Below are 21339 nucleotides of genomic sequence, written 5' to 3'. Positions count from 1 at the left end.
TTAAAAGACATTCTTAAATATGTATTGAGTAAGATATTCATAAATATATATTTATGAATATCAACTGAAGTTGAATTAGAAGTATGTTTAGTAAGATATTCTTAAATATGTATAATATTTTTTTAGGGTATGAATGGTGACCAGAGAACGGCGAGGAATAATGCATTCTCTAATGTTCATAAAAATATCACCATTCACAAGGAATAAATTTTTCTTCTCATTCTCTACCATTCTTTTTTTTGTAAAGAAATAAAGAACAAAAATATTCCTTGTTAAATTTGAGAAGGAACAACCATTCCTTTTCATTCCTGCAATTTTATTCATTTACGTTCTTTTTCTATTAGTTCCTCTTGTTTCTAGAATGGTCTCCAGTCGAACCCTTAGAGTTTTCGGAATACCTTCCTAAATTCAGTATCTATATTTTATAAAGATACTATACGTACAAGAGTCTAAATAAATTTTCGAAAGATGTGAACCATAAAGTTTATGTGGATTTAATCTTTAAACAATACAGTGATCCTCTTAATTGAGAGAATATCTTGAAAGTTAATTTGATCATACAGGTGAAATCATGTCAGCCACAATTTTTTGAGATTTATCATTGTTACTACAATGGCCAAGGAAAGCAAACCAAATTTTCGTATGAAGTATACGATTTTAACTCTGGTTTATGGAGGAAGTGATGCACTCTACACGATGTATAGAAAGTGTTGACCATAGAGTTTCTCTCAAATGAAACGCTTACTGATGGGCTACAGAAAGGAACTGATACGTGGGACACAATCCATCCTCCTCTTATGTTTCAGTACAAGCGCAAAGCCCACAAAGCCTGAGCGGAGCGACTGACATTTGGCCCAGAAGTGTTAGAATGGATGGGCAGGTTCTAGAAGAAGAATAAAGAGCTGATGACCTGTACAAACGGTTACGAGCTGCACATGGGGTGTCGTCTCATGCGTAAGCAAGTTGCGTGGGGTAGTGGCTTATAAATAAGGAATAAGGTTGTTAGAGAAGATTATCAAGTTGTTTAATCATCTTTTGCATGGGAAGAGAGAGAAACTCCTAATAAAAACTCACTTTGTAATCGTTTTGATCAATAACAACGTACTCTTTTCTTTGATTCCATTGTTCTTTTATCTTTGATACCTAAAACGTATCAATTTGGTATCAGAGCCTTGCGATCCGAGGGAAATGGCACCAAAAAAATTCGATCCGAAGGTGAATATAGAGCAGATCCAACAGCAGATGAGCAAACTCGTAGTGACGGAGATGGAGCAGACTCGAGGACGGGTTGACTCCATCGAACAGACACTACAGACGATGCAGACCCAGATGACCAACGTGTTTGGCCGTTGGGAGGCGAAGATGAAGGAGAAGGAAGACGCGAAGCAGAGGTTACTCGAGAAGGCTCGCGGGAAGCAGATCGTGGGTGACGATGAACGCACGGAGGGTTCGATCGCGCGAAAGGGTGATCCAGAGACCGGCGAGCTGAGTCAGTTGGTGGATCAGTCGCCGATCACCGCGCGAGAGGAGCGTTCTGAAAACCGACGATCCTCGCGTCGCAGATCTGAGTACTCGGAGGGAACGTACGGAGGGCGAGATCGATCGCTAACTCGGAGGTTGGAGTTACCCGTGTTCGAAGGCGAAAGAGCGGATATTTGGGTATTGAAGGTGGAGCAGTACTTTGAGGTGGCGGAATACTCGGAGGAGGAGAAGCTGCGTCACGTCAGAACTTGTTTTGACGGTGACACCTTGTTGTGGTATAGTTGGGAGCGAGAACGAAACCCTTTTCGGAGTTGGAGTCAGATGAAGCTCCGGGTGTTAGAACAATACTCCACCAACCGAGACACATCGGCGGGGGAAAGGTTGTTGACACTCCGGCAGACTGGATCTGTTCGAGATTACTGTCGCGATTTCAAAAACTTAGCCATGAACGCCCCGGAGTTGAGCGAAGAGGTGTTGGAGCTGGCATTTATGGTGGGATTGAAGTCGAAGATTCGAGCTGGAGTGAAGATGTTTGAGCCACGGGGGCTCCAGGAGATGATGGAGATGGCCAAGAAGGTGGAGGACTGGTCCACCGAGGAGGAACCGGCAACGGGTAAGGGTAGCAAACCCAATAACGGGGGCCAATCTGGTGTCACGATGAAGCCCAGTTATGGAGGTTTTGGCCCAAATAAGCCCAAGCCCATTCCGGCCCAGACAAACCCTAATGCGAAAGGGGCTGGAAAGGGTACGACGACTCACGGGAGATTGAAACCGCCTTTCCGACGCTTAACACCGGAGGAGGTGGAGAAATGGATCACTGAAGGTCTCTGTTTCAAGTGCGATGAGAAGTTTCATCGCAATCATCTTTGCGCGAAACCAGAGTTCACTGTTTTGGTGACTCACGCGAATGGAACAGAAACGGAGTTGACTGAGGAGCCGCGCGAGTTGGTAGAGGAGGTGGTTGAGGACGAAGTCGAGGCGGTAGTGGCGGAGGTGTCGATCAATTCGGTGGTGGGCTTGACCTCTCCGCGCAAAATGAAGTTACGAGGGAGTATTGGTGATGAAACGGTGGTGGTGCTTATCGATAGTGGCGCTTCCCACAACTTCCTCTCAGAGAAGTTAGTGGCGAAGTTGGGGCTGTCCACTAACGATACATCACGCTACGAAGTGTTGGTAGCTGGAGGAATGAAGGTTCATGGGCGTGGTATTATCGAAGGGGTGGAGCTGAAACTACCTACTTGCGACATTGAGACGAGTTTCTTGCCATTGGAGCTTGGCATCTCCGACATCATTTTGGGGCTACAATGGCTTGATACTTTGGGGGAGATGCGGGTTAACTGGAAGTTGCAGCAAATGAAGGTTTGGTTGGATGAGAGGTGGGTTCTCATACAAGGGGAATTTGATCTCCACTCCGCCAATGTCTCGCTTAAATCTCTGTGGAAGGCAATTGGGAAGGAGGGAGAAGGTATGATAGTGGAGTTTGGGGGACTACAGAAGGACGAGATCGCCTTGTCAGTACAACTTCAGGGGCCTATGGAGGACCTGTTGTCTCAGTACTCACGGGTCTTTGAAGAACCGACGGGGTTACCTCCTTCACGAGGGAAGGAGCATGGCATTGTGCTCGAGGAGGGAGCAAAACCTGTCAGCGTCAGGCCCTTTCGCTACCCTCAGATACAAAAGGCGGAGATCGAGAAGCAAATTGGGTCAATGTTGGCTGCGGGAATCATTCAAGAGAGTGGGAGTCCCTTCTCAAGTCCGGTGTTGCTAGTAAAGAAGAAAGATGGCAGCTGGAGATTCTGTGTTGATTATCGAACATTGAACCGAGTCACCGTGGCAGACAAGTTTCCGATTCCCATGATAGACCAACTCTTGGATGAACTTCACGGAGCACAAGTCTTTTCTAAACTCGACCTATGTTCCGGTTATCATCAGATCTTGGTGAAGAAGGAGGATGTTCCCAAGACGGCTTTCTGCACTCACGACGGGCATTACGAGTTCCTTGTAATGCCTTTTGGTCTCTCCAATGCGCCAGCCACATTCCAGTCGCTCATGAACCAAGTGTTTCGTCCTTTCCTGCGGCGGTTCGTCTTGGTGTTTTTGACGACATCTTGGTCTATAGCAAGACGGAAGAGGAGCACAAGGATCATTTGGAGCAGGCGTTACGCGTGTTGGCTGAGCAGAAGTTGTATGCTAACCGCAAGAAGTGCCAATTTGGCAGTAGACAAGTGGAGTATTTGGGGCACGTCATCTCAGGCTCGGGCGTTGCAGTAGATGGCGAGAAGGTGCGAGCGATGCTGGACTGGCCTGAGCCTAGAACGGTCAAGGAGCTACGGGGTTTCCTTGGTCTTACTGGTTATTACCGTAAGTTCGTTAAACACTACGAGAGTATAGCCAGACCACTTACATGGTTGCTGCAAAAGGATCAATTCTTGTGGAGTAAGGAGGCCACTGCCGCATTTCAATCCTTGCAGACAGCTATGACGACCGTTCCGGTGCTAGCCATGCCGGATTTTGATGTGCAGTTTGTGGTTGAATCAGACGCATCGGGGATAGGGTTGGGAGCGGTGCTGATGCAGAACCAACGACCCATCGCATACTTCAGTCAAGCACTCACTGACAGACAACGCCTCAAATCAGTTTAGGAGCGCGAGTTGATGGCCATTGTCTTTGCGATCCAGAAATGGCGTCACTACCTCTTGGGGTGTAAATTTGTGGTTCAGACTGATCAAAAGAGCCTGTGTTTTCTCATGGAGCAGAGAGAAGTGAATCTTAAGTATCAACGCTGGCTTACTAAGCTTTTGGGTTTTCGACATTGTCTACAAACCGGGACTAGACAACAAGGCAGCTGATGCTCTCTCTCGAAAGGTTGAAGTGAAAGAGTTATACGTTGTCTCTGTATCTACCGCGTTGCAATTGGAAGAAATTTCCAGTGAAGTTGATAAGGATCCGGAGTTGCAGGAGATCATTCACGTGTGGAAACAAGATCCTCAATCACAGCCAGAGTTCTCAGTGGTACAAGGGAGGTTGCTGAGAAACGGGAAGTTAGTAATTCCAAAAGGATCTTCGTTGGTGGGTGTTATCATGCGAGAGTATCATGACGGTAAGATGGGAGGTCATGGTGGAGTGGTTAAAACACAGAAGAGGATTGCAGAGTTATTTTATTGGGTGGGTATGATGACTGATATTCGGAGGTTCATCGCTTCTTGTCAAATCTGCCAACGACAGAAGTATTCAACCTTAGCTCCGGGAGGGTTGATGCAACCTTTACATATTCCGGAGAAGGTGTGGGAGGACATCTCGATGGATTTTGTCGAAGGCCTTCCACGATCGAAGGGAGTGAACTCGGTGCTGGTGGTTGTGGACAGGTTGACTAAGTACAGCCACTTTGTGGGGCTCAGTCACCCTTATACTGCTACGGATGTTGCGGTGATTTTCATACAGGAGATCGTCAAGCTCCACGGGTTCCCTCGTACTATTGTATCTGACAGAGATAAGGTCTTTACAAGCCTCTTTTGGAAGGATTTGTTCCGCTTGTCAGGAACGCGTCTCTGCTTTAGTACCGCCTATCATCCTCAATCTGATGGCCAAACGGAGGTGACTAATCGCGGCATGGAGACCTATTTGAGGTGCTTTGCGAGTGAGAAGCCCAAGACATGGGCGTCGTATTTAGCTTGGGCAGAACTCAGCTACAATTCATCATATCACTCTACGCTGAAGATGACCCCATTTCGTGCTCTCTACGGGCGCGATCCACCCTCGCTTATCAAGTATGAAAATGGGTCGACTGTCAACGCTGAACTGGAGAATCAGTTAAAAGACAGAGATGCCATTTTACACTTGCTAAAGGAGCACTTGCACCATGCGCAGCAGGTTATGAAACAGAGGGCCGACAAGAGTCGTAGAGAGATTGAGTTTAACGTGGGGGAGTTGGTGTATGTCAAGCTTCGTCCGTACAGACAGAAGCCGTTGGCAAGGAGGTTGAATGAGAAACTGTGTGCACGATTCTACGGACAGTTTGAGATTGAGGCTCGCATTGGTAAGGTGGCCTATCGCTTCAAGTTACCAGAGGACTCTAAGATCCATGCCACTTTTCACATCTCGCAGTTGAAGAAATCAGTGGGGGAACCTGAGGATTTCATTCCGATCCCACCACAACTTACAAGTGAAGGTGAGATGTTGGTGGAACCTGAGCGCGTCTTGTCGAATCGAACTAACACCAGTTCAGGTCAAGAAGAGCTTCTGATCAAATGGAAGGGGCTACCTCAACATGAAAGTACTTGGAAGTGGAAGTCAGCGATCAAGGAGCGTTTTGACCTTGAGGACAAGGTCAATTTCGATGAGGCGGGTATTGATATGTGGGACACAATCCATCCTCCTCTTATGTTTCAGTACAAGCGCAAGGCCTACAAGGCCTGAGCGGAGCGACTGACATTTGGCCCAGAAGTGTTGGAATGGATGGGCAGGTTCTAGAAGAAGAATAATGAGCTGATGACCTGTACAAACGGTTACGAGCTGCACATGGGGTGTCGTCTAAGCAAGTTGTGTGGGGGTAATGGCTTATAAATAAGGAATGAGGTTGTTAGAGAAAATTATCAAGTTGTTTGATCATTTTTTGCATGGAGAGAGAGAAACTCCTGAGAAAAACTCACTTTGTACTCGTTTTGATCAATAACAACGTACTCTTTTCTTTGATTCCATTGTTCTCTTACATTTGATACCTAAAACGTATCAGGAACTCAGTCGAAGGATGCAATGATCTGGTTCTGCGTCTGCCGTCCAGATACTTGGATGGCTTGTGACTCTATCTGATGTTAAAGAAGTGAAGCTTGCGGCTTTATAACGACAGAACGAGGTATATGGATGTTTGTTTGACATATGGATATATGGTTCATCTGACATATGGACATGACAACATTGACAAGAGTCGCACCCTATAGGCTATATTATAACTGTTTAAGAAGTGTGGGAAAAAAATGTATAGTTTTTTCTCTAGTTTGGGTAAACTATGTTTGCTTTTAGTTAGGTTCGTTTGATTTAAGGATGCTATGGTTAAATTTCGACTAAGGTCATTTGGTTCAGATTCCGTCTAAACTAAATTCGGTTTAGATACCAACAGTCCTCATACAAGTTACAAAATCAAAAGCAAAAGTGAAGACTCTAAATGTTGAAACGATGATCTAAGGAAAAATTCTCCAGTAGTAAAGGCAGCGGTGGAAAAGAACAATTTTATAGTGACTCAAGTCTTTAAAATGCAAATTTCAAACTTTTATTGCTTGAAGAGAGACAAAAACGATACATTTGGATTGAGACAACTTTATGTAATATGTATCACTTGTCGAGAAACCGAGGCTCTTTCTTCTATCGATTCACACTGTTATCTCCACACCATCATGGAAAAAAATAAAAATGGAAAAAAGTATCCAAAATCGGATTTCTCTAACTAAATACGACTCAACTAGAATAAGAGAACAATGGAATGTGGGAATAAAACAAGTTCGTAAGAAAAAAATGTATGCTTTACTTATTCATCTTCTGCTATGAAGTTTGGTTCTTCCCCTCGACATAGGTACTCATCGCACATAGAAGACGTCCCCCAATCTTTCCTTAGCCTCAAGATATCCTCCGTGAACGTCGATCCAGAGGCTCCAATGAAGACGCTGGACATGGCACATATTGTTTTATCCAGCATTGCATCCACCTACGCATTTACAATAAAAAAATTACCGGTCTATGACTCATGAAGATGGTAACATGCAAAGTTTGATACATCATTAGGCATTGTCTAGTCTTCTATAATAAACATTTTAGTTCACTTACCAAATTCAGACCGCACAGAACCAAGTTTAAAGCGAACAGCATTTCAAGAGTTATGGTTTTTTTAACCGTAGACAAATTGTAGAAACAGTGAGATTCATACCTGAGAGTCATCCTCTATACCATGCCGATATAACAATGCGTCCCATTTCTCAGCTGAATTACGCGGTGGACGTTTGACAAGTGGCACAATTTTTCCATCGACCACAACAAGTGACTGAAGGAGACTTGTTTCACTTTCTGCAGCATCTGTTGAAAGATAGATTACTGCACCGTTGGATCTTTCGACCATCCTCGCAATACACTCCGCAGCTTGTGGAATCGGATAGAAGCAACTTGGCGCTTTTGCATTGCTGCGAATGAAATATATTTTCAATTTTAAATATGACTAACCTGCAATGCCCCCTTATAAGCAAAGATGAAAAAGCCATACCAAAATTTGAGGAACCCATGTCGACGGAAATGAAGCGCGATGAAATTGTTTCCCAAGAAGGTCTGTATGAATCGCTGTGCGGTCAGCAAAATAAGCTTATTGGGTTCAATCAACGTCTTGCATTTGTGGTTAATAGGTCCACCTGGCTGCATCACCCAATCCTGCTCCATATCAGCATAGAAAACATCCCCAATTGCGATCACATCATCATCAGACTTGAAACTTCTCTGCACCTCATCCACATTTCTCTTGCTAGGTTTCTTTATATCTTCGCTCCAAGGAGACTCGAGCTTCCGCTCGACTGAAACCCCCAAACCTTTCAGCTTCTTGATATGCTCATCATCTACATAGCAAAGCTGCGGCGATGAGAAGTAACAAATGAAACGGTCGATACGAGGAGGACGACTCTTTTTAAACTGATCGAAAGAAACGACAACGTTTCTTCCCAAGCAAGTATTAATCCGCTCAATGTCAATCACTCTGTCGTACTGGTAATCAAACTTGGAGCTGGGGATCACAAGAACCCGATCCAGCAACGCGGCGAAGAACATGTGCTTCTCTAGGCAAATCAAGTGGTTGCTCATTTGTCCCGAGAGGCATATAGCGAACAGAAACTTGTCCGATCTCGGTTTCCACTCTACTGTTTTCCGATCTGACAACTTCTGATCCACCTTCACGCATCTCTCGTACAAGTACAAGTTAGCCACCGAGCCGGAGTAGTTCCCGGTTTTGTGTGGCGACAGAAGCGCCTCTTGGATCTCCTTATTCAGTGAGATCTGCTTCGCGACGGCGACTCTCACAGAAGAGTTCGCACTCGTCGTACCGTTCCAGATAGAGAGAAGCTCGACCTGTTGCTGCCTGAGGAGATAGAGCGCGCGGAGCTCGGATTCTTTGACGCGACTCCAGAGCGGATCTACCTTGAAACTGGAGAATTGCTGACGGAGATCAGTGAATAAGAAGATGAGACCGATCGAGATAGTTAGCGAGACGGCGGCGAGGAGGTAACGCTTGTTGAGCGAGATCTTCCTCCGCGACAGAATGTCTTCGATCTGGAAAGATGATCCGCCGTTTGTGGCGGAGGAGGAGGAGGAGGATGGCGGATCTTCTAGGTGGCGGCTGCGAGTGTCGTTCTGAGGGATCAAATGCTCGTCGTCGTCTGAGGAGTTACGCTCCATTGCAGATAGACTGAGGTCGTGAGATTCTGCTCCTTGCTTTCAGGAGAAATCAACTACATTGAGTAATGAAGTAGTGAGATTGGAACGTGAAGGAGAAGATATAATAATTTCGTCGGTTGATGTGGCCAGTGGGTGGGTGGAGGAGAACGACTCAGTACGAGTCATACCGGGTTTTATTCTGTATTAGTGTTTGATTAGATGATTTGATGATTGACATGTTTCACTTGTACTGCTCATTGTAAATTTTGTAATCTTACTCTTTTGAAATAGAGTGTGACTAAATGGGGATTGACCTATAGGGACCAGATCGGATTGACCTATACGGATAGTATGGAGATTGAACAATTTGGACTGCAAAGCTGTTGCAAAAACCTTTCGGCTCTCCATGCTAAGATGGGAGGATTACTATGGACAATATCATGCTTACCGAATTTATAGATTACTATTGTCCAAACATAAATATATGGCTAAAATTTTATGGAAATGACTGTTAACTTAGTTGTCTGGCCGGTCTTTTCTTCCGAACTAGTTCATTCCGGATTATACGAGAAGGTTTCTCTGGATTTAGCATTGCTCATATCCCCATGGCTAGGAATCTGGTGAATGACATCAGTTATTTATCATTGCTCATTGCTAGGTTTTCTCCGAATTAATTCATTAAATTTTCATTTTCTTAAACCAGTTAAAAATACAGGTGAATGACATCAGTTATTTGGGTTTCTAAATAGGTTCTCAAAGGATCTGGTGAATGATTGTTGTGAAATTTCACCGGCGTATCCAAATTTGAGTAAAATACCTTTGCTAGATGCAACATGATTATTAGCTTTCTGATAGGGAGATCTTTGAATTTGTTTTTGAGAAATTTGGTTATTGGTTCCTATAACTGGTGAATAATGAAATTCTTTGGCTATATCCAGAGAAATCCATCTAGGATAGATTTTCAACTTCATCATAAGCCTAATATGAGAGGGATCTATTTTGCTTGCAAATCTTATCAAAGAAATGGAACATTTTACACCTTAGTATCTTGTCTAATTAGATCATGCATATATACTAACTCGTGTAAGAAAATAAGTATAGTGCACACTCTTCAATCGATGGTATTTTTTGTCGTAGTGTATGTAACTTTAGGAACATTAATTTATCATAGTTGAGAGGTAAGAATGTTTAAGGTTTTGCGAAACTTTAAAATGTTTTAGATGTTCCTATCCATGTGTGTATCACAAAGGTTGTAACGAAGAACGTAGAGACTAATTGGAGGAAACATCATTACACTAGTAAAAAATATTGCCATGTTAAATCGTTAAAAGCTAAAAACAAGGGATAGAAAAACTCTAGAACTACAATGAATAACTCTACCATGAATGAGTGAAGTCATGTAAAGCAATATGCCAGTCATGTAAAAGCTATTCGAATAAGAGACAAGTCCAATGAGATTATGAAGAAGGAAAAATGATATCGATGACTGTGCTTACATTCATTTATAGAAAATCTGATTTTCTATAACTGTCGAAAATCGACCATGGTCATTCTGCAGCAACAAAAAAATTGCTTCATAAGAAATCGTAGATGAATAACAACCAAAGAGCTTAAGTAATTCCATGTAGTGATTATGTCCTTACTGAACCATAAAACTTTAAAACAAATAAAAGTATACTATTAGCCAGCTATTATAATTTAGTATAAATATTAATGTCCTTGCTTATGCAAGGGTGAATCACCTAATTATGTATATGGGGGAAAAAATGTAATTAGCATAGAGACAAAACACAACAGTTGATGTTACCTCCAACTTTCCCCTACTAATATTGATATACAATAAACATATAATTTTCATGGCTGATACAACGTGTATACATGTGCTTGTTTGAATATGAGGATTCTGCTCAGTGAACGTTCCATAAACTACTAAATTAAGATGAAAAATTAAATATCCCAGCATCTGAAAAAACTTCACGTGATCAGATCTCAAAAAGTCTCACGAACAATACAAAGCAAACAACCTTTACAACTTGTCTTTCTCTTTAATTATATAAAACGTCTCTACTCAAAAATTCCTCATAAAAAATTGACCAAAAATAGAAATTACCAATGAAGAGATTACATCCATCAAGATCGGTCTCAGTAGCTCTGCTTCTGATTTTGCTAGCTTTCTTTAGCAGCAAGTTTCACACAGAAGGACACATAGATTTGCGGATAAGCATGGAGAAATCTATTGGAGGTAGCTTACGAAGAATCCCAAGAAGTCGATACAGTCCTATACAGAACAAGTAAGTGAAATCGAAACACTACACAATCAAAATTTCATTCGATATTTATCCACACCCAAATCTCTTTTAGATGTATTTTGACATCAAGATTGTGTATTTCTGTACCAGGAGAGATCCAAGTAGGAAACAGAAGATCACTTCAAGAGAACCATAGATCTCTCTCTCTCACTCTCTCTCTTTTAAGTTAGATCTTCTGAGGTTTTTTGTTTGTTTGGGTTGCAGAATAGTATGCATACACTTGTTTGTGAATGCCGCAGTGTAGAGTTTGATACATTTACTGTTTTAACTAGTTTACTCTGCCACTGTTTTTGAGTCAGGACTCATTGTTTAATGTTTAGACCTCTATAAGTAGTGTTTACTGGGATTTGTAGATTCTGAAACATCTTCGAGTTTCTATTTATTTACTTGAATTCAATATGGATTTTTAAATATCCATGGTATATTTCTTTTTCCTTTTATTTTAGAAAATTTCAAGGATTTGAATGTTTATTGCATATTCTGTAGAAATCCTGGAGCAAGTTTAGCTACTCATCACTAGAATAACTGAATTCACATACCGATCAAACAAATAATTTTTTAATCTTTGTTTAACATTTACGTGTACTTCAGGATCCACTTCTAAAATCGCCTAAAATGGGAAATTTAAATACAGCAGTAACAAACTAAAACTCCATCGAAGCTAGAAGGTTTACTCTTTTTCATTTACAAAAATGCTTGGCTATAAACAAATACTTGGACAGATTTTAAGAGATACCCCATCATGGACTCGAGATACTTTATGTCTCTCTACATTATCAAAATCTGTTTTTAGTTTTGTAAATTGGTAAATCAAATTCTCATTTTTTTTGCCTTGTCTTTCACCCTGACACAAGTTGCAAGAAGAGTTGAAGTCCAAGATGATTTGTGTCGCTGGGATAATCCATTGTCTTCTTCGTCATGATTGTTCTTACTGTTCGTTCTTAGAATAATTAACTAGAAATTTGATTTTAGGATAATTGGAATAAAAATAAAATGTGACTAATTTTCTGATCTGAATTCTACAGAGCAAGGTTTCTATACACAACAAGAGTTGTCCTAAATAACTTAGTGAACATATCTAAATGAATTTTAATGGATGTCTAGGAAAATTGGTCGCGCTATGAAAGTTGGCCTTCGAAGATGTAGACTTAGACAGTTCGTCGCGGCGAGAGTTACACAACTGATAACTGAATTCGAATTCTAGGATTGAACTTAATAAACCCTTAGCAACAATTGATCTGAGTTTTGATTGCATGTTTGAGATCTCTGATTCTAGCATTTTTCCTATATGTCTACGAAGCGATATCTTTGTTCTGTTTGATTTACTGCTTTTTATTTCTTTTATAGCTTTACCAATAATTGTAAGTCTATTGTGTTATCCATGCTCCTTGTGAATTTGATCCCCAAGTATTGCAATTGACATTTTATTTGAGAGAGTGCTTTCGGGGTAATTTGAGCATATCATGTATCTACAACAAGCATTCTCCACGTTGATGAAATACATCATGAAGTTCAATCTGTCCAAGTGCTCCTTCGGGGTAAATTCCTGGAAATTTCTAGGGTACATAGTCACACATCGTGGTATCGAGGCTAATTCAGAACAAATAAGAGAAATCCATGTGATCACTTCACCAAAGAGCCCAAAATAGGTTCATAAACTATCATTAAGAATGGAAGCCCTAAGTAGATTCATCTCACCACTATCAGACAAATCTCACGCGTTCTTCAAAGCCCTCAAGAGGCCAAAATAATTCAACTGGGTTGAGAAGTGTGAAAACGGTCTCACTAAGTTAAAGGAGTACCTTACTATGCCCCCCTGCTATCAAAACTCTATAATGGAGAAATATTGTTGCCCTATTTGGCGGTATCAGAGTATGCAGTGAGTGCCATCCTAGTGCGAGAAAAAGAAAATAGACAATACCAGATGTACTACGTCATGAGCAAATCATTCCTTGATGCAGAAAAATGATACAATCACCTTGAAAAGTTGGCTCTAGCCCTGGTCGTAGCATCAAGGAAACTACACCCCTATTTTCGGGCTCAACTTGTTTTCGTGGTAACATCTCTACCCTTTAAAGCAATACTCCACAAGCCAGAAGTATCATGCCGGTTGTCCAAATGGGCAGTATAACTCGGGAATATGCCATAATATTCAGACCCGCAACAACAATCAAGTCGCAAGTACTAGCCGACTTCATGGCTAAATTCTCCTCAACTATTCTCCCTGCAGTGGAGGAAGAGGTAAACATCCATAAAGATAATAATCAAGTAGGGGAATGGAAACTCCGCCTAGACGGATCCAAAAACGTGAGAGGGGCATGAGTAGGCATCATACTCATCTTCCCATCAGAAGACACGTCATCAAGAGCCGTAAGATGCAACTCCAAAACGACCAATAATAAAAGCGAGTATAAGGCTTTAAAAGTTAGACTCACCCTAACTAGAAAAAATGGGAGCAGAAAACCTTCAGGTATACAACGACTTGCAACTAATTGCTAACCAAACGCAGAGAGAATATCTGGCAAAAGAAGCAGTATGGCTAGATATTTAGTGCTAGCCAAACACATGATCGACAAGTCCAGAGTTGCAAGCTAACACAAATCCTAAAGGAACAAAACTCCCAGGCCCGATGCCTTAGAAAATCTTGGCTTCGCCTTGGAAACCAAAAGTCAGCCAAGTATCTCCTTGTTCGTGCTTTAGTGGGAAGCAACGAATGAGTAATATTTGCCATCAAAGAATTTCGAGGCTAGGATGATGGTGCTGTACGGATGAGTTTTGGAATGATAAATATTTATTCTATCGGCAAGGTTGTTTAGTACACTTGATGGATGTGAAGGTTTAATGGGAGCAAGAAATACAAAAGGTAGTCAATCACCCTTGTATGCGCAATTTGAGGCTTTAATCTGAATGATGAAATGTATAAAAATTATGCGACAAATCCAAGTAAATTTAATTTTACAACATATTGTTCTCAGTTAGAAAATATGGTTTTGGAATAAGAAGAATGATCTGTTCTTACAACTTATTTGAAAGAAATACAACAAATAAAAGAAAATTTCAGAATGTCCGTAATATCTTACAGTTGGCAGAAACAGAAGCAATCCTATGGAATGAAGCACAAGTGACAATGCCACAAATGGACACACAATTATCATCCAATACAGATGATACTAGAAAAATCTCCCCAAAGTTAGGAAGATAGTGCTTTACGGATAAGTCTTGGAAAGATAAATGTTGGTTTAGTACACTTGAAAGATTTGAAAGTTTAATGTGGACTAGAAATACAAGAGGTAATCAATCACTCTTGCATGCGGAATTTGAGGCCTTAATCTGGGCGATGGAATGTATGAAATTTTTCGACTATTTCAAGTGACTTTTGCGACAGGTTATTCTCATTTGGTAAATATGATTTCAAAATCAGAAGAATGGTCTGCTTTTGTGACTTACTTGAAAGAAATATAACAGAAAAAGGAAAGTTTCAGCATGTTCGTGATCACACACGTACCCTGGACTCAAAATACAAGAGTTGTTTGGATTCAACCGTCCTATTTTGCTCACATGTACACGGTTTCCAGCTTTCTTAGCAAAGTCTTGACTGAGTCTTTTTATGTTGATGACAAAAAAAATTTAATTTTTATTTAAAATTTTACTTAATAGTTTATTAAATATAGAAAATAAATAAATATTAAAAATTCAAAAATAATAAAATCAAAAATATTTTTTTGATTTTTGCCAATATTGTTTTCAAAAGAAATTCAGATTTTTTTTTTGCTTTTTTTTTTAAAACGGTTTTTCTTAAAATAAATTAAAGCAGACCTTTATGAATGTGTACGATATTTTCTTGAATTTGTAAAAAAAAAAAATACTGAATTCAGTAATGCATTCATAAATGTGTAACTATGTAATTTGTATGTATATTTAGGAAGATCTTCTTACATGTGTATGCATCTTTCGAAATACTAGAATTTTGTTTCTTAAGTATATATTTACAAGCTTGATATTAATTTATCCAACAATTACAAATGTTTTCCTATATTTTATAAAGATATTACATATTTAAAAATATCTTCATATATTTTAGAAAGATGTTATATATTCAATGATATTCCTAAATAGGCATACAAGTTAAATTCACCAAGATATCATACAAATTTAAGAATATTTTCCTACAACTTTAAGAATAGTTTATACATATTCAAAAATATCTTACTAAATATATCTAATTCAAATTTAGTAACGTATTATTAAATATATATGCATGAAAGTTTTCCTAACACACATTTAAAATGTATTTTAAATATACATTTATGATTTTTACCAAAATTGTATGAAAATATTACAAATATTTATCAACATTTTCCTAAATCTTAGGACGATATTATATACATTCATTAATATTTTCTTAAATATGAATATAATTCAAATTTAGGAAGAAATCACACATTTCAGGAAAGTCTTCTTAAACTTCTTTTTAAATAAAAAATTGCCATTCAAAATGAAAGAAAATTTTGAAAATAAAATTCAAAACGTTTCAATTTGTTAAAAAATATTTTTTTTCTTTAAATAAATGGATATAATTGTTATTTACCTTTAATAAATATTAGATTGGTCATTTTGAACCTTGTATATTAGTTAGGGGATGAAACATGTTTTAGAGTTATTTAAGACAATTTTATTATATTTTTGAAACCAAACAATTTTGTGTTAATTTATCATAAAAATAAAAATTAAATTGGTTTACAAATAAACAAAAGCCAAAATCTAATATTTTTGTTTCATAAAATTTAATTTTGTACAAAATATAATGGTGAGAATCTAATATATTTTTATATAGTTTGAAAATAAAATGTTAATTATGATCATAAATGTTATTTTAGGCATATTAGTAAAGTAAGATAAAGAACAAAAAAAAAAACATGAAAAGATGATCGATTATCAATAACCAAAAAAAAAAGTCAAAAGGTTACAGAGACAGACTGCTGGCAAAATTAGACATTTTCTGATTTAAGATTTAAAAACTAAAAAAAGAGGCAGAGCAGTTATCGAGCAGCATGATTCTCAACTTCCACAGCATCAACGTCCTCGTCACCTACGCCGATCGCCGCAGCCCCAACCCACAGATCTAACGGGGCACATTCCATCTTATGCTTCACTCTCCAATCTAACGCCTGACATCCTCTCGAACAGTAGTTCACTTTCCCACAGACCGAACATCGCCGGAATTCATGCGACCTAGTCTCCGGCCTTCCGCAACCGCCGTGAGAACACATCCTCAACCCCTCCGCCAAAACAACCCGACCCGAATCAAACCAATCCTTCAAAAACCGGTTTACTGGACGAATCTCATGAACCGGTAATCCGTTGAGTTCGGTTAGCGTCTCGTCCCCGGATTTGAGAGAGAGGTAAGAGCGTAGAGAACCCGCGAGCTCCCTCGCGTTCGCTTGAATCAAAAGCCGACGACCTTCGGCGACGTCGCGAGGAACGCCGTAACCGTCTTGCAGGCAGTGACCGAGCTCTCGGAGCGCGTCGACGTGGCCGAGGTAAGCGGAACGCGCGCAGAGAGCGACTCCGGCGCGTAGATTCTTGTCGGATTTGTTACCGCCGCTCCCGTTAAACTGAATCACCGACAACGAGTAAAGCGCCGGCGCGTGAGACTTAATCGCCGCTCTGGCCATTAAAGAAGCGCCGCTCACTGGGTTTTGAAGACAGTAAAATCGGATCTGCGCAAAAAAAAAAAACAAAAAATCAACACCAGAGAGAGAGAGAGAGGGAAGATTGAAGACGAACCATTCCGAGAGCGTAGCAAGCGTCAATGTTTCCAGCATTAATACAGAGTTTGAGTTCCCGCTCTGGATAAAACCAGAGGATGCAAACCCAGTCGATTCAGTCTCTTGCATCTGAAACGACAAAAGAGAGTTCATCAAAATAAAGAATCGGGTGGCTTAAGGAAAAGGCCTGACTGACTTACGTGATGAGAACGTTGAAGAAATCGGCGGGACAAGAAGCGGAGGAACTGAGTTTGCGGAGGATAGAGAAGACGAGATCGTCAGGTAAGTCGTCGATGTGGTTGACCGTGAGGTTCTTCTCTAACCTGGGTTTTTTGTTGAGATGCGTCATCGGAAATGATAAAAATCGTTGGAGGAGAACGAAGATGAGAGGATTTGTTTCTTTTGTTGGTTAATGTTAATCTTGAGAGTGGAGAGAAAGATGCCAGAGAAGGAGGAAGAAGAAGATGTGCGTTACATTTATACACAGAAACACGCTCGTGATTATTAAATAAAACTGTTTTTTTTTTTTGGCGTCAAGGCCTTGTGCCCTCGTGGCTCTTTCTTTCTCGTTACTTTTTTTTTTGGCTTTAACGTCTATCGAAAAATCAGGATCAAACGGTGAGTGTGTAATTAAGATTAAGGTGGATAGTGATTAAACGCGAGAAATTATAAATACTGATATTTTTAACTATCTTCCAAACTATCAACCAGACCTTGTTTTGTGTATAAATAATTAAATACCAAGTTAATGAATATATGAATAAATCAAACAGTTTCGAATGTATTTGTTAAACCAAGCTATTTGTCTGTTCTTCATCCCATCCCATTACTGGCAATGTTCTTGCTTCATATATTGAATGGTGAATATATTGTGATAACATAGTTTACAAAAAACAAAATATTTTTTTGATAACATTAAATATGTAAACAGTAATCTCAGAGATTATTTCCTATATAAAATCGGAATCTTTTTGTTTATTTATAATGTATCTAGCAAGCTGTTAAGAATTCTTTTTATTTTAGCATCATTTACAATAGTTTAAAACAATAATTTATACATAGATACAGAAAATTTTAGTTCTTAAATTTAAAATATATCTTGTTGTAAAAAAGTAAAAAAAAAATGTCCAAATTAAAGATAATTTTACTATACATATTAGATTTTAACTATTAATATATTTTATACATAGATAATAGTATATGATAAGTAGATGATGATAAATAAAATTTGAATTGAATTCATGTAAGAAAATATAATTTTAGATTAAGAATTTTTCATTATTAAATGTTAAAAGAAGTGTTATATATTTTAAACATTTGTAAGATTGATTGTAAACTTCGTATTTAATGGCTAAATAGTTTATATTTTATATACCAAAGATGAAGTTTTATATGGTTGCTTATGAATATGCAAAATAAAAGATCTTATCATTTTTTATTTCGGGTCATCACATTAAAAAAAAACAGAATCAACTCTAAGATTATTTATCCAATTTGATGCAAAACCTATAATGCTTTATTTTGGCACAAATTTTACATTAGTGTATCCCCAGAAACACATCGTTCTGAGTTGACCTCTATAACAAGTGAGGTCGCATAGAGGAATAACGAATCACGGCTTTACTCCGCGAAATCGAACCAACGAACTTCCTAGGCAAGTTGCAATATTCGTGGAGTTGTATTTTGAGTCGGCCACAGGTAAGGAGGTCAAGATCATTTATGCTTTTGGAAGCTCGATGTCGGCGAGACTGGGACATAGAATCAGCTCAATTTTGTTTCAACAGTACCGATATTTGTGCTAACGAGGATGGATGCAGTTTCGAAATTAAGAATCGAGCAACAAGAAAAGGGAGAAGATATCGGAGGAGGCTAACGATTATAAATAGTGTATAATAAGGGGAGGAGAACGGAAAAGAGGGGGACACAGACATATTCATTCCCGCTTACACACCTATATAATCACCTTTATGAAGATGTATATTTTGTATCAGTTCGTGAAGTACTGCATGAGGTAGTACATGCGTGTGTCATGAAGATGGGCTTGGTTGAAGTTCGTATGTTGTGATGTCCGTAGGTTTGTTAAGCCTGGAGAAGAAACAATATGTTTATTGGAAGATTTACATTAAGTGTAATGGATATTACTTGAAGAGAAAAATACAAGAGAGTTATTCTTTGGGAAAAAAAGAAAAGTCGCTTAAATTGCTTTTGGAAAAACTTGAAGAACAAGTTCTGGTTATGTATACATGGAGGACGTGCCTCTATGAAGAGATCAGTCTCTGGAAAAAGAAAAAATCGAGAGATCACTGTTTTGTGCTTGTGTAATCAAGCCTTTGGTGTCACTGCACTGCGCTAGGTGCTGACATAGTTGGTGAAGTACTTCCGAAGAGTTGGAAGATTGAAGTCTAGATTCAGGGGGAGTTTAGCTCGGGTCGGAAAGATTATGATAAACAAAAGTCTAGGTTCTAGGATGAATTTTAGCTTAGGATTGGGGTAATCCTAAAGAATTCTTGTAATAGAAAAGATTGGTGTAAGACTTTCTTGTTCTAGTGAATTCAAAAAGAGAAAAACTTGTGTCTTGTTTATTTATGCATTTTACTCTGGCATCACTGCATTAACACTTTACCTCGAGCTTTAGTTCCCTCAACGCTTCGAACTTGTTTTAGATCTTGTTCTTCATTAGACTAGTCTTATTTTATTCAAAAACACTTGTAAACTCGTTAATATCATTATACAAATCTATTTTATTCTAAGGATAATATTACCCAAAAGATCTTGTTCTCTAATTTACAAATAATATTCTAAAATATCTAGTGTGGGTTTTAAGACTCACAACTGTCAAAGCCGTTCAGAACCTAAACAATGAGAATATGCAACCATCCTTATTTCGGTTTATTTCAGAATATGTAGAGACTGACTTAATTTGGTCAAAATTTTACAACCCGATTTAGCTTAATGCAGAGGGAGATATCAATAAGCAAAGACTGAGAGGGAGACATAAGTACGGAAGACCATAAATCATGTGGCCGTCACATACGAACACATATGGTTTAATTGTAAGCGAAGTTACTAAACACGTTTTCATTTGTCGTTTTTCCCCCAACAATTATCTAGTTTTGGAGTGAATTTGTAGAAAAGGGCATCTTAATCATTACATATGGATGTAGACTAAGAAAACAATATCAACCTTCAAGAAATGTTATCTCTTCAGATAAGAATATGGAATATAATATCCCTATATTTATGTCTTATAAAATGTAAATATATTAGTCAGCGTTAAGGGTTCAAATAGTCTAAACCTATGGATTAGGACATAAACTTCAAGATTATAAATGTATAATGCTAAATATAGCATACTTAAATAATTACTAGCATCAGACTATAACTTGATCTTTTAACTATCAAATAGAAGGAATTCCAAGATTGTAGTACACTTAAAACTTTTTAAATCAGATTTATGATACATTTGTTAGTTTTTTTATGTAAGCAAGAAATTCTGGACCTTTAATATGTACTGTATGGACCAAAGACCAGCTTCTAATAGTAATCAGATCCGGTGAACTTTAAGACCCCTCTAACTAGTTGAGCAAACCACATTTGTAGAATACCTTTGTAAGTTAGTATATTTAAGTCTGGAACCAACTTTTATTAAATCGTAAATTTCATAATCCTTATCTAAAACACGCATAGTCCAAGTTGAGAGACGAGCAGTGGAAAAAAGAGTTTTGGAAAACAAGTTACCAATAAGCTAAGCACATGAAAATGATTACAATATATATGTATATATATTCGTTTTCTAATAATAAATAGATGATAACAATAAAAGATATTTGTTAAATTGATTGCCATAAAACTAGATGAAAATGACCAGATTAAGGATTGCATGTGGATAAGATTTGAAGGATGAAAATCGCAGATTGGAGTAGGTGGAAGACTCATCCTTTTCACGACCACCAGAAATGTGAGAAGCTGAAATAAAATGATTTTTTCTTCTAATAAAAATATATTCTCTTTTTATTTTCTTTGAAGGGTCGACGAGTTTGGTTGATAATGAGTGTCGCATTTTGTTCCCACACTGTACCATTTGCATGCCATCATCATCTTTTCTTCAAACTCTTTTCTTAAGTAGAATAAATTAATTATACACAAAAAGGTTTGCTTGCAAGGACTGCAATGAACATAATTGCATGTGGGATCAACTTTGGTTTAGTTCGCTGAGTATGAACGATACGCATTCTATATTTAGTGTTTAAAATGGCTTAACGCATAATTATATGGTAGGACTACATTTGCGTCTCATTGTGCTTTACTTTAATAAAGTTAATTATAAGTTAAATAGAAAAAAAAGAAAAACACTCTAAAAGCATAGTAAAACAATCTAC

At 38.6% G+C, this 21339-nt stretch overlaps 2 protein-coding genes and 1 pseudogene across 2 annotated transcripts; 1 reads left to right on the top strand and 2 right to left on the bottom strand.

Moving 5' to 3' along the window:
- Positions 1–6725: 6725 nt before the first annotated feature.
- BNAC02G16100D (O-fucosyltransferase 36) lies at positions 6726–9204 on the bottom strand. Its single transcript, XM_013786498.3, has 3 exons — positions 7730–9204; positions 7400–7649; positions 6726–7180 (listed from the first exon to the last, which is right to left on the bottom strand). The coding sequence occupies exons 1-3, from the start codon at positions 8902–8904 to the stop codon at positions 7004–7006; spliced, it is 1602 nt and encodes a 533-aa protein (XP_013641952.1). The 5' UTR covers positions 8905–9204; the 3' UTR covers positions 6726–7003.
- A 131-nt stretch (positions 9205–9335) lies between these two features.
- LOC125581944 lies at positions 9336–11666 on the top strand. Its single transcript, XM_048748205.1, has 2 exons — positions 9336–11174; positions 11283–11666. The coding sequence occupies exons 1-2, from the start codon at positions 10996–10998 to the stop codon at positions 11326–11328; spliced, it is 225 nt and encodes a 74-aa protein (XP_048604162.1). The 5' UTR covers positions 9336–10995; the 3' UTR covers positions 11329–11666.
- A 4439-nt stretch (positions 11667–16105) lies between these two features.
- LOC106347010 lies at positions 16106–17455 on the bottom strand (annotated as a pseudogene).
- Between the last annotated feature and the right edge of the window lie 3884 nt (positions 17456–21339).

The sequence above is a fragment of the Brassica napus genome, chromosome C2 (assembly GCF_020379485.1).
Source record: "Brassica napus cultivar Da-Ae chromosome C2, Da-Ae, whole genome shotgun sequence".
In the NCBI taxonomy this organism is placed as follows: domain Eukaryota; kingdom Viridiplantae; phylum Streptophyta; class Magnoliopsida; order Brassicales; family Brassicaceae; genus Brassica; species Brassica napus.
This window is presented reverse-complemented; position numbering and strand designations above follow the sequence as displayed.

What these genes read in the sequence shown, in the direction of transcription:
- BNAC02G16100D (XM_013786498.3), bottom strand. Translation starts at nt 8,904, where the DNA reads ATGGAGCGTAACTCCTCAGACGACGACGAGCATTTGATCCCTCAGAAC. An exon ending in CATGGGTTCCTCAAATTTTG is followed by an intron (nt 7,650 to 7,729) that starts GTATGGCTTTTT and finishes TTTCATTCGCAG; the next exon opens with CAATGCAAAAGCGCCAAGTT. An exon ending in GTATAGAGGATGACTCTCAG is followed by an intron (nt 7,181 to 7,399) that starts GTATGAATCTCA and finishes GTAAATGCGTAG; the next exon opens with GTGGATGCAATGCTGGATAA.
- LOC125581944 (XM_048748205.1), top strand. Translation starts at nt 10,996, where the DNA reads ATGAAGAGATTACATCCATCAAGATCGGTCTCAGTAGCTCTGCTTCTG. An exon ending in TACAGTCCTATACAGAACAA is followed by an intron (nt 11,175 to 11,282) that starts GTAAGTGAAATC and finishes TTTCTGTACCAG; the next exon opens with GAGAGATCCAAGTAGGAAAC.